The sequence below is a fragment of the Vanessa tameamea genome, chromosome 21, assembly GCF_037043105.1.
Source record: "Vanessa tameamea isolate UH-Manoa-2023 chromosome 21, ilVanTame1 primary haplotype, whole genome shotgun sequence".
Lineage (NCBI taxonomy): Eukaryota > Metazoa > Arthropoda > Insecta > Lepidoptera > Nymphalidae > Vanessa > Vanessa tameamea.
The window spans coordinates 4,962,390-4,975,916 of NC_087329.1; the positions used below are offsets into that span (position 1 = coordinate 4,962,390).

General features: G+C 31.1%; 2 protein-coding genes across 4 annotated transcripts; one reads left to right on the forward strand and one right to left on the reverse strand.

The window, feature by feature from the left end:
* Positions 1-886: 886 nt before the first annotated feature.
* Positions 887-2,850, forward strand: LOC113404633 (mediator of RNA polymerase II transcription subunit 31-A). Of its 3 annotated transcripts, none has more exons than XM_026645581.2 (4): positions 887-1,262; positions 1,317-1,413; positions 1,999-2,168; positions 2,624-2,850. In XM_026645581.2, exons 2-4 carry the CDS (start codon positions 1,329-1,331, stop codon positions 2,768-2,770), a joined length of 402 nt encoding a protein of 133 aa, XP_026501366.1. In that variant the 5' UTR covers positions 887-1,262; positions 1,317-1,328; the 3' UTR covers positions 2,771-2,850. The 3 variants fall into 3 exon arrangements, with proteins under 3 accessions (XP_026501366.1, XP_026501363.1, XP_026501364.1); XM_026645578.2 differs by having other exon boundaries at positions 888-1,173; positions 1,327-1,413; XM_026645579.2 differs by having other exon boundaries at positions 891-1,262; positions 1,327-1,413.
* Positions 2,851-3,473: 623 nt separating this feature from the next.
* On the reverse strand, positions 3,474-12,753 carry LOC113404632 (pickpocket protein 28-like). The gene is made up of 12 exons (XM_026645577.2): positions 12,636-12,753; positions 11,231-11,437; positions 10,605-10,725; positions 9,830-9,978; positions 9,023-9,135; positions 8,152-8,240; positions 7,060-7,244; positions 6,786-6,871; positions 5,895-5,969; positions 4,788-4,938; positions 4,398-4,489; positions 3,474-3,612 (listed from the first exon to the last, which is right to left on the reverse strand). Exons 2-12 carry the CDS (start codon positions 11,356-11,358, stop codon positions 3,479-3,481), a joined length of 1,323 nt encoding a protein of 440 aa, XP_026501362.2. The 5' UTR covers positions 11,359-11,437; positions 12,636-12,753; the 3' UTR covers positions 3,474-3,478.
* Positions 12,754-13,527: the final 774 nt, after the last annotated feature.

A 13,527-nucleotide genomic window follows, 5' to 3' on the forward strand; every position in this document is an offset into this window, starting at 1 on the left:
CAAATATGTAATATTATTTTATTTTTTTAGTGTTGTTTATTAGTTATTATTAAGGAATACATACAGTTATCATAAAATAAATAATTAAAACATACAAAAAGCAATCAAGTTTCCACTTATGTAGACTAAAATGATAAATAGTGTTGACAAAAACTATAATCATCCGTTGGTTTCATTATTTTAATAACGTATTTTTGATTTCAAATATTCTAGGAATTTATACTTAATTTATTTTAGAATTGGAATAAAACTAATAATGTTTTAATGTTACTACCGCTGTTGCCCCTAACATTAAAACTAATTTTATCATCTCGTCCTTTTACATGCATATGGCGGAAATGACAATCATTGTTGTTTTGGTCAGAAGGTTATCCATTCTTCCGACTACGGTGGCCAGAGCCCAAGTGTCATCTCTCTCATGAAAAACATACAACCTCAGGATGGACGTCACACAGAGCCCGAGATAACTTAAATTTCTAGGTGGAGTCTCGTATTATGTCCCTGGTTTGGTGATCTTGTAAAGGCCAATAAGACCAAAAGCATTTACAATTGGCATACTATTTTAGATCTAAATATCGTAACCGTAGCTATTACTCATTTATTATTATCTCCGTATATATTTATTTTCTAATAATTTCTTATACTTTCTAAATAGGATAATAATACCTCTATATATTTCTTCTTTTTTGTTGTTTGTTAAAGGAGACGCTTAAAAGCTTTTTTTAGACAATACACAATAGAGATTATTTTATCTTTAGGTCTAGCCTTATCTGTGGACTATTGAATTTAAATTATATATACTCTTTGGAAATAAGAATCACCAACTTAAAATTTGACATTTGACACTTGACAGTTATTAAAAGGTTAAAGCTAGAACTTAGAAGTTAGAACCTGCCTGCAGTTGCGAATCCAAAGTTTTTTTTATCTTTTTTGTTTAATTGAATACAATTGTAAATAATATATTAATGTAAATACAATTTTGAATCGTCTATTTGATATGGATGAAAATGTAGATTGTTTTGAAATTTGTAACTTTCATTTCGTAAATTAAGTTTTATTTATTATTTTGTTCTTAAAATGCTGATGTAGAAAATTGAATTGATACAAATTCTTTATTTTGTTTGACTATAAAACGCATAAATAAAAAACCTTACAAAATGATGGCTGGAAAAGGTAAAAACAGTAATGTATATTTATATTATTCCTTGTTGATAGTGCTGTTTACTAATTTGTGTTTGCCAGCCTCAGATAATTCATAATAAGTAAGTATATTGATTGAAGTCCAGTTATTGTGTGAACTTTTTAACATATATTAGTTTATTTCAGTCATGGAAACTGAGGAACAAAACAGAATCAGATTTCAAGTGGAACTTGAATTTGTGCAGTGCTTAGCCAATCCTAATTATATTCATTGTAAGTTGAAACTGTATTATTTCATTTGATTTATTTTTATTCTTAATACAAAAACCACAAGCTAAACCTCAACATAATTTCTGTAAAGTTGTTATACTATATTAAGAACATAATAACTCAGTTTTGTAATGACATTTAGGTTAAGTTTTAGTATACTAAGTACTTTTATTTACGTTAGGTGTTACTATTGTGCATATAACAAGTGTATACACTTTTGTTAAGCACATAGCTACTTCCTTTAAATTATGTTGAACAAATTAAATATAATAAATTTAAAATATTAAAATTCCATAAAGTTATATTTTGTAGAACAATGTTTATACAGGTTATAAGCATAAACATTATTTTAGTTAAAGATTGTGTCTGATTAAATATTAAAATTATATATGATTTTAATTTAAATAGTGAGTGAGCAGCCACATAACCTTAGTCTTAGTTTCCAAGACTGGTGGTGCCTTGGCAATGTAAGGAACGGTAAATATTTCTTACAGAGCTATTGTCTATGGGCAGTGGTACCATTTATCACCAGGTGTCCCTTAAGACTTATTATGTCACAACAAAATCATACAGTTTTTTTTGTCATAGTTTTAGCACAACGTGGCTATCTGAAGGAGCAGCCATTCATCAACTATCTGAAGTACCTTCAGTATTGGCGTGAACCAGAATATGCTCGTTATCTGAAATACCCTATGTGTTTGCACTTCCTAGAATTACTACAACATGAAGCATTCAGGAGAGAATGTGTCTCCGCTCAGGTTGGTATTGTTACTAATATTAATTTATTAGGTCAGTCTACGGTTTTAATATAATAGAACTATTACACTTTGATAATGATAGAAACACCTTAAACTAAGAGGTACCATCAACAAAACTAGCTATATAAGTAATACAAAATATCATTCTGTATATTTATTTAATAAGTAGTAAGTTACACCATAAACTTATCACTAAGCACTTAAAATTAATAACTGAATTGGTAACATTCAAAGTGATATGTCTTTAAAGGTGTGTATATCCATACCTTATAGCTTTATTCAATTCATCTGTAATAGACATTCAACAGTTAATAGATTATCATACTAATATTAAGAATTTTTTCAATTGCCTAATGCTGTGGTTCAATTTTCTCATTGTTAATTAACACTCTTCAATCATGCACAATTTCTTGTCTCTTTTGTTAAATTAATAGGTTGATTGTCATTTATTTTAGGTTTGCAAATTTATGGATGACCAAGCTATTTTGTTATGGCAACATTACACGCGACGGCGTACGCGTACCCTACAACCGCCGGATGCGCCTGCGCCCCCCGCACCCCCTGCGCCGCCACAACAAGGACAACCAAGGCAACAATCATAACTAAGTGCTAAAGTGAACATTGAGTGAACAGTTATCTAAAATGAAATATGGAGTATTGAAGGAAATTATTGAAAGTTTAATGTTGCCTGAAATTAAAACCTAAGATTTCTATTTGGTCCTCTCTTTGGTTAGTATCTCATAAAGCTAGGAACTGGGTAATGGCAACTATTGTTTCAAATTCTCAATATGCTAGTGATGACAGTTTCCGGGCAAAGCTCATGTTCAACTAAAGCATTAATAATCTTGATGATCATGTTTCCCATTTTTCATCAAAGGAATATTTGGAAGGCCTTACCCCTCGTGCTCTGTGTGTATCCTTGCTCAGTTTGACTTACTTGAATTTGGAAAGGACAATATGGAAACAGTTGAGTTGCCAATACAGAAATAACTAACAATTTTTGTGGAATTGCAGCTTTATCGCAATTAGTTGATTTTTATGATGATATCTCCTAATAATATGATATATTGGTTAAAGTAATTTATCATACAATTGTCTGAGACTGATTGAATAATTGTGAGAAAGTATAATAATGTCTTTCAGAATAAAATGTTAAATTTAAATATGCTATTTATTGTCTTTAAAATGGGGATAAGTAACTGTTGCTAAACGTCCCATTCCATCTGCAAACTACGTTACCAGATGAGAAAAGATCTGAAACTTATTAAGATTAACTCTGAGTAAAACATTGTAAGCTATTTTCAAATCATTTATTTATTAAATGGTTGTATAGATTTACTTTGTCTCGCAACACATAAGACTCGTAATGTGATGTAGTATAAGAGTTCCACTGCACTCATCATACTGAAGCCCATGCAGAGACCAAGAAGTCCACCAGTGTTCGCTGAAAAAATAATTACGAGTTGTCATCCAACAGAAGAGAAGAGTTAACAAATAACTTTGTTCTTACATATAATATCTTGTATGATATAACTAAATCTTGTATGATTTCGATAGGATTTATTTACTGACCGACTTCAGCCATGGCGGTTATCTTGCCATGCTATGACTAGCCAATTGTGCAGGATATAATATAATGTGCACTCTGGACATTGTTTATTATTTATTTCGAGTTAATGTGTTTGTTCTGTTTTATTTGGAAAAAACAGAACAATTTAAAAATCATCAAATGATTGAAAATGAACACCGACCATCGGACTAGCTTATTGTGACGACGTTCGGTTGTACGCTACACCAGGTACTTTTGATTTCATATCAAATTCATCAATAGAAATCTGTTTTATCAAATTTACCATTGATTCATTTCAATTTTTAAATTTATATTTTGTATATAATTAAAAATAAATACGTTCAGTAATTCAAACACCGTTTTATTTCCAAAATTAAGTATCTATCTCTAACAAGTCGGGTTAAGTCAGTATTTGGTAGAATACATAAAAACTGTTTATAAACGTCCCACTGCGAGGTAACGCCTTCTGAAGATTTGGTGGTCTGTGGTAGATTTTCATCCGATATGTAGATTTCCTCACGTTTTTTTATCTCACCGTCAAGCATGAGTTAATAAAACAAAACAAAAACATTATTCGTTAATGTCGAAGACTAATTAAAATGAGTGGTTACCTATCCGGTAACCAATCATTTTTACTATTTCTATGAATAAAGACTTACATAAAAATTCCGTGAGTCCGAATATTTCTCCTTTTGTGAATCTCATGAATGAATTATCTTCAAAGTAAAAATGAATTACTAACATGTTTTCACTGAAATAAAAGTAATAAGACAGTCTATTAACAATACTATCGATAAACTATCGATAAGATCGCTTGCACCTTAACTACCGATAGACTATCGATAGTGGACTTATCCATATGCAACACTATTATTATAAGTAATTTTATCTTATTTGAAACGATAGAAAGCTATATTTTAAGGAAATAGCGTACTATTGTTCGCCGGTTTCCAAGAATTTTACAGATCAGTGCTGTTTATACTTATTGGTCATAAACAAACTGGGAACTTTTTTATTGTAAAATAAACAAAAATGTAATTATTACGTACGTAAAATATTCTGCGGTTTTGTTTTGCGCTAGGGTAATGCTCTGGATGTAGTGGCCTACGAGAAATTTGCTTAGCATCGCGCTGCTCGGTCTCTCGAAGTAAGAGATCTCTGTGCAAGCTGGAAGACATTCCTCGCAAGCTCTCTCGCGCCCTGTTAACAACGGCTGTTTATTCGATTTTGGGACTATTGGGGATATATTTGTGGAGAGTGGGAATTGTGAAATAGAGAGCGCGGACCTGTGATTCCGCAAATGTATGTGCACTATATTCTATAGGTAATATTCCATCAAATATATCTTGCACCATTCATTCGCTTGCAGTATTTTTCTGCTAATTGTTCAGCACCATCGCCAAAAGTTTGTCTTCTATTATAAGTGACATAATAAATGTATACGAATCGATCATTATTACGCGATATGTGTGTTTTCCTGTTATAGTTTTATTATTTATCGATCCATAGTAATCGTTGCATAATAATCAGTTATCAAACAGCCTCTAGTGTCAATCATACCTATATTAATACTCATCAGCATAGTTCTGGTATAGGTTGATATCAGAGTATCATATACATATATAATATTAAATGAGCACTTGCAGTAATCATTTCTCTTGATCATCTTGAAAATCTATTCATTGCTGTTTTTCGTGACCGACACCCGACATATGTAAAAGACGACATAAAAGCTCATACGCAAGTTAGATAGGACAGGGGATTTGATTGTACGGGTTTTTAAATTACGACTCTACCCAATAAGAAATCAACTTCGGATAAATGTCCCGGCAAGTGGGAGCGGGCTCTTACTTATGGCATAATGCTATTATTATGCATATATGTATTAATAATTTGTCCTAAGTTTTTACTCGGTCCATAACGTTATAAAGTATTGTTTTTAAAGCGTCAATGTCAATGGTTTACGGGCCGCCTTATAAAAAGTCGCAGGATCGATCCTGACACCTTGGGCTATTGTCGTCCCCATTCCTAACACAAGTGATAAGCTTAAAAGGAGGGATTTTAGTAATTCCTTAATTTGGGGTATTTTTTTAATATAGAATACTAGCAGTATTCTATATAAAAAAAAACTGTACTCTATCTATTAAGTACATTACCACGAGGAACATATTTCTTCATATTGCCGTAACATTTAGCGTCTGCTTTGCCACATACACGAGTTGTCTTATTTTCTGAAAATAATAAATTATAAATATTAATTAGGTTTTGTATATTTATTTCAACTTGTATTAAAAGTTTTATAATAGAAATTTTAATAGATGTCGATGTCTGATGTGTTTCGTAATTTTTTTTTGTTCCTGTTCGATACCTCAACATCGAGCAGCGGTAAGTGGCAAATTTATGTCACCTAAATTGCAGAGAAAATATTAATAAATAAGCACAATATATGAACACAATTTTTGTATCATGACGCAGAGCTGAGTTAACTCAAAAACAAAGTGTATCCTTTTTCCTAGATAGCGGAGAAAGCTCATAGAAAATCTTGGTCGACAATTTTAGTTTTATTACTAAACTTTTCTAAGCTCTTTTCTTCTAAGGTTCGAAATGGCCCAGTTATTAGAGCACGTTTATTTTAACCAAATAATGTGGGCTCAAATTCGGGCAAGTATCTCAGAATTTTTGAAATGAAATGTGTTTATAATTCATCTGATTGTGAAACATGCATGTGCCGAATGAAATTTGTCACGAGTGTTTCCACTATGCCGCATTGACACAGTGTGCTGGAATAACCTTCAACACCTTTTCCGTTTATTTTCCAAACCATACTTAATTTGACGTCTGTATAAATAACTCTAAGGATGTTTTATTTGAAACTGATGTAGTGGAAAAGTGTTATGAATTTTTATCAATGTTTATTTATTTATAGATTCCGAAACTATTAGAACTTGAAATGGCGTTTTTACGCTTTATTAAAATGTTTAGAAGTGGTTTTTAGTTGTACACGGTTTACACATAAAATATAATATAATGTATATAATATTACGTACTCGGCATGTAGTAAAGCACACATTTGCAAACATCCAACATAATACGAGCTTCACATTCCATTTCGCAGTTCCTCAGTGTGTAAGTTCTGTAAAACAAACCAATCATTATTGAATTCTATGTCGTGGTCTATTAATACGGACCTACTACGAATATAATTCTTAGAATTTTCATAGAATAATTTCATTATTTGATGATATTGCCGCTGGTTACACGTTAGAAAATGAACGCTACGGTTACTGAAGTTGTTTTGTTTTATCTTAACATGATAATTACCTGTAGAAGACTAGTTTCTTTTCACTGGAGAAGAGACAAAGTCTTTTATTAACATCAATGAATTTCAAAGTCGGTTGCGCGTCTAGAATCCTAGGTTGTATTGCCACACGAGCCTCAATCCCGGGCCCATAAACCTCCCCTAGTTTTGCTATATTCGGCGTTTCTGTCGGGTTATGTAGAAGTATCTATAGATATAAGGAAAAAATCATTTTTTTTTACAGACTTGTCTCACACTTTTTGTCACTTGTCTCAAAAATTCTTAATTTTATAAGTAATCTATACTTGGCAGGTAGGTTCTTTATAAGATGTAGATATTCGCTAAGATTTTACGAAACTCCACCCCTAAGAGGGTAAAACGGTGGTTGGATGTTTGTGTTTTATAAATTTCGCACGGGTAAACCCGCATGTTCAGCTAGTTTATTATAAAAGGTGAAATATATTCATTTTTCTGGGATAAAGACCTACGTGATATTCTAGACTATATCTATATCTCATATCTAAATCATATCATATCTCTATATCTAAATTGATTATGATTATGATATAATTAATTTAACATTGTGGACCAAAAGTCATATACTTATAAACAATTAGATATTTTATCTAATTCTTTATAAGTATATATATATAACTTTTGGTTTTAATTATGTTGAAAGGAAAATTATGACTGCTGTCCTTTGATAGAAATAATTAAAAAAAACAGATTATTCTACAGACTGTCGGTCTAACTTAAGCCACTTGAGCTTCATTGTACTCTTCAGTGCATTCATTTTTAATTAATATGCATTTCGCGAGATAGTATGTATACCTGACAATTTGACAAGATTATCACTTAAGTTTATCAAGTGAATGAGTTATCAACTTGTAAACAATATTTTTTAACGTAAATATCAAAAACTATTTTTCAATAATAACAAATATCCTCGAACTTTCATTCGACTCATTAATTAAATTTAGAAGACAGTTAAGGTCGTTCTTATTTAAATTACTTTAGATATATTATTTATATAGATGAGCACTAATGAGCCCAGGTAATGAGAAGGTATTTCAAAGATTTACTGGGTCTAATGATTGCGAAAAAAAAACACTTACCTTAAAACCGGGGCTTTTGGTAGACGCACAATAGTATTCAGCAACATTAGCATCTAACACTAATGTTAAACCATGATCAGTTCCGATTCCTAAGCAGCGTTAAAGATATACAATTTTTATTAAACAATTAGACACAGATATAAAAAGGCATTTTTTTATTTTTATTATTGAATCATAATCAATATATTCTTTATTAAAGTGGCTTCATGAAAACACTTTTGAATCGTCATGTACAATGTTGAATTAAATGTAAAGCTACCTCCGGTTCGGAAAGTAGATTCTACCGAGAAGAACCGGCAAGCTACTCAGTAGTTACTCTTTTCCACTATTTTAATTACAACGAATGCCATTAAAATATAGTTCATGTTTTAAATAGAAACCAATAAATACTAAGTTCAAGCTTTTTATTTTTAATATAATATTGCTTTAAGTGTGAGCCTTAATTCTCAATGTTTTTTAACATGATCTTTAAATTTTTTATTAGGCCAAGTTAAAAATAACTGAAGAATCTTAATAGTTTTCATTTCCTCCTCGTGTATAGCTATACAATGATTGTCACCGTTTCTTTCGAAAAAATCTGTGTTATTGTGAATATACATAACATTGTTGTAAACATATTGTGAAGCAATTGTAAGTATACTTGTTCTATATTACAAGACTTCTACATGTAAACTATTTTTAAGTCATTTTGGCTGTAAAAGCCTTGAGCCGTATATGTTACGGCGCCGAGTGGCGAGTAGGTACCTAATTAAATGCTGTTGTGAAAAACGTCCGACATCAAGGTACACTAAAAACTAAAATCTAATTTTTATTCATGTAAAACATAACATTCGAAGTTTTTTCATATAAAATTAGGTACCTATGTACTTACCCTTTGCCCTCCAAGGAAATCCGTCAGCCGGTGCATTGTCTGGGAATCCACTTTCAGGAGTCCAATCCACAGACGGTAACGGAAATGTTATGTTCATGTCATTTAGGTCTCTACTACAATAACAAATTATTACAATTTTTAATATTACTATTCTATATTTAAACCAATCAAAAATTAAAGTCACTGTTGGCATCTAAAACTACTTACAAATAAAAATAAGTATCAACAACGTGCACATTTACGCAGATGGGTGGTATTTAACGGATATTTTGCTACAAGATGTTTTTTTCACAATCCATTTACAAGACCGTTGCTAAGCTGACTGGTGAACCTGTTAAAACCTGCTATATTTGTTGGATCGGTACTTTTCACGGATTCTGGAATACTGTTGCGTATTTATTTATTTATTTATTTAATATTTGGGAAACAAACAGATATAAAATATAATCTGATTACATAATACAATTTCAATATCACATTATCCAGCGAAGTTTCCACCGATTGATAAAACATAAAATGCACTCAAATATTTTAACACAATTAGAGAAAAATTATTGGACAATATTAAAAGTATATAATTAAGTTAATTTAAGATTGTTATAAATATTATCTTTAAATTTAATCAAAGACAAATGAAATATATCAATGTTCCCAAAATGCTTATTATATTCGCGACAAGCTCTGATTAGAAAACAGTTAGCATTATCATTCACCTATCGCTTTCGCCGAAAAATAACGTGTATGATAAAACGAACCAGCGCAACGGAAAGTGTGTGAATGTCTTAGGTATAATTTTAATTCACTTACGGATTCCGGAACATATTTTCCCGATGGACCACGTTAAATGTGCAGCAAAGACCTTCATCAGTGAGCTGGGCATTGAACAGGTCTTGACAATTCATACTCGCTGAATTCCAAATACATAATGATAGCATCTCGTTGCACGGTTGGGTTACCTATATTATTGTATACAAGTTTATTATGATTTACTTCGGGAAAACACTTCTTGTTTATTTTAAAACTAACCAGGAAAAATTTATTTTATTTGCGTTAAACATATATTTTTGAAATCCACAGTGAAGTGAATTAAGTTATTTTTTTTCATTACCTATGAGTGTAGGTTTTCTATAAATATTTAAACTTAAAGAAGCGATCTATATACATATTATAATTACAGTTCATATTTCCTGCGGGATATACCTTTAACATAGTCTTCTGGCGTACTGTCAAATATTATAGATACTAATTAAACACAATTAGATTTAGACGTAGGCAATTCAACAACTTTTTACTAATTGTTATATTCCTGAAAGTTAAGGGTAGATAATTCCTAATTTTCACTGTCGATTACGAGATGAAATAAAAAAAACATATGGAACACATTCTAGCAATTCCCTCAGCTCGCAAATTTGTGTAATTATTTACGTAATTAGGCCTCATTATTCTTATTAAATACAATATCCTGAACTGCTTCGTTTTCTAGATTCTTAAAAGGACTTCGGTTAAGTCTTAGGCCGGGATATCAAGATATTACAGATATTGGCAGAGTTATGAGTTTATAAAATTGGAATTTAGTACAAACATTGATAAGAAAAGAGCGTGTATGGTCCCAGTCGGCGTTTCCAGCAATATTATCTTCAAAAATATCAGCATCCGTCTGATCTGAACACAGACTTTCTAGCAGCTTTATGTCGATCGAATCGCTAAACAGAAAAAAAATATTCTTGATTTATTTACTCACGATAAAGATAAACCATTAAAAAAATTAAAATAAAACAATTTATTCTTGGAATAAACAAAATGGATTATTTATTTCGGAATCTTAATTTAAAAAAATATGAAAATTGTAATGATAAATTACTAAAGACAGTATTATTTTACAGATTACATTTGTACCCATGATTGTCACTTTAAATATAATAATTAGTTTCGGTGCACAAAGCCTCGAGGCTTTTGGTTTCCTGTCAACAAACGATGTTACGAATTACGAAACAATAACACTTTGTCTTTCTTTGTTCTGCTTTAATCCGGTTGGAATGGTGAGTGGGCCAGTGTATTAACAGGAACAAGAGACAGAACATTGCTAGTACAATGATAGCGTAAGAAATAGCCAATATTACTTACAGAGTCCGTGTTTTATATAGATGGTATATCTTTCAAAATAAATAAAAATTAAAACTATTAACATAATATTGTATATTTATTTACCCAAACTTTTTGTATCGTTCAGCAACTGATTTCTTAGCTTGATTGACGTTGCAGATCGTGAGTGCAGGGAATGGTAGTTTATGAAGAGGCATGTTTTCTGGATTAATGCTTACGATCATAGGTGACATTCGCCATTTTGCGTAAACATTTAAAATGAAGAATCCTGCGCATATCAAGGAACTACCAAACGCGATTAACCAGAAGAACCTATAAATTATAAATAATTTTCAATCAAATTAGTCGATTCCTAAGTCCGAATTTGACAGTAGTATAAAATCGAAACTACTATTACTATATAACTGATACTAACTTCAGACTGCCTCGTTGGTCTAGTGACTAGTTGGTTTGCACAGCGTGAAAAGAAAGACTAGCCATAAGGTCAAAGTCCCGAGGTTCTAGGTTTAAACCACAAGTAGGGCTGATAAAAGGTTATTGGTATTTTCCATTGAATGATTTTGAGTAACAGTCTGGTAGTTAGAAGTGTGTACACTTCTATGCCTAAAAAGCACGTGATATCGTTGGTCATGTGCCTAAACTCTTACTGATCGTGTCAGGTTTTCCGTTCCATCGGATTATGAAAGTGAGGAATAGAGATTGCACCTGTATTTGTGCACTTGTGCATTTGGCCCGTGTAGTTGTAGTTGTCTTCCTTGAGATATCGGTTAGGACAACATCAGCATCAAATATGTAAGTTAGTAAACTTATGCCCAGTTTGAACGCTTCTTTAAATTCGTCTGTAAACTGTTATATAATTCGTCATCTGTGCCATTCACTGGCAAGTTTCACGAAAGTGTACACGGAACAGTAAAAAATCTTTTCCATGAAATACATGTACATATTTGTCAATTTTCATAATGATCGGTCAAAAAGTATGTAAGTCTAAAATAGATATACAAATATATATTTTATATATATGTAATCGATTCGATCAGTTAAGTTATTAGGTCGTGACGCTTGAGAAGCTAAATATATATTTTTTTAATTACGTAGATAGTTCTACATGCAAGATATTTATTTCGCCTGATGAACTATCTATACAATTAAATGAAACTTAGCACGAGCTAAGTTCGATTTACTTGTAATTTAAGTATGTGAAAATATAAAGCCTGATATTGGTATCATACATATTTAAGTAATAATAATGTGCCTGCTTTGATACACAAAATTAAGTAAATGATTAAGTTCTGTTACTTTTTTGTTTCTAAGCGTCATAGTGTGAAAAAAATACCTAATCAATAAATCTATCTAAGGGTATCTACTTCGATAACAATGATTGAAATTGTACATATTTTATTATCTGATAAAAATAATTACTAGCGTTAACTTGATTTTAATGGAACTGGTTGAATACGCGAAGGAATTCACCTTCACACAGTAATAAATCATTATTATTTTATTTACTTACCGTTCAAACCAAGTCAGTTTTTTTTCACCGATGTAGCGAAGACCGTGCAGCGTAGAAGTTAACAAATATTCTCTAAGGTCTTGACTGAAGGACCGATAAAAATTTAGATGGCTTGAGGGTTTATTCTGCAGGAAATTTGGTACAATTAACATAAAAAAAATACGTAGATTGACAATGTTTAACTTATGTTTGTTTTACATAATAATTTTACTTTGCAAAGAGTCTTTTTAATGCAAAAAGCAATTAAATATTCAGCCTAATGAAATAAAAAAAGATTGTATATTAATTACAATTTTGATATTAGATATTCAATTACCATAATATTATATATATTTATTGATCACACTTTCAAGAAGCTTTCTAATGAAATGATGAAATTGCAGAATACACATGAACTGTAATCTTTTAACTAGAAGTTAGCGACTTTGTTATAATGTAAGTCTTTAGAGTGATTAAAACCAATTCGCTTAATAACTTACTGACCTCGGTTTTATTACGGCTCGGCGTTTTGTTTGTATTCCAGTCATACCACGGATTTGACGTTGATTGAGTAGCCCAGAAATTTTGCTAAATAATTTTAAACATTCGTTAATTGAGTTAATCGTTGTTTCATTAATCACATTACTCGAAATCAAGGCGCATGCCTCTAACTTTGCTTTACAAGTCTTTTTTTCTATACCTGGAGTTAATTAAGTTTAAAGCGCAACTGTTTCCATATTTAATTAACATACCATTTTAGGATTGTCCATCGGCATTTTTTTAATATTTGATTTATGTTTAGTGACCATTGTTTTGTAAGAATTTAACTTAGTATTTAACGTGTTGTGTTCGTTTTAACAGGAAATTCTGATCGACTAAAAACGAAAACGAAAAGCTACAAATTTCCATGATC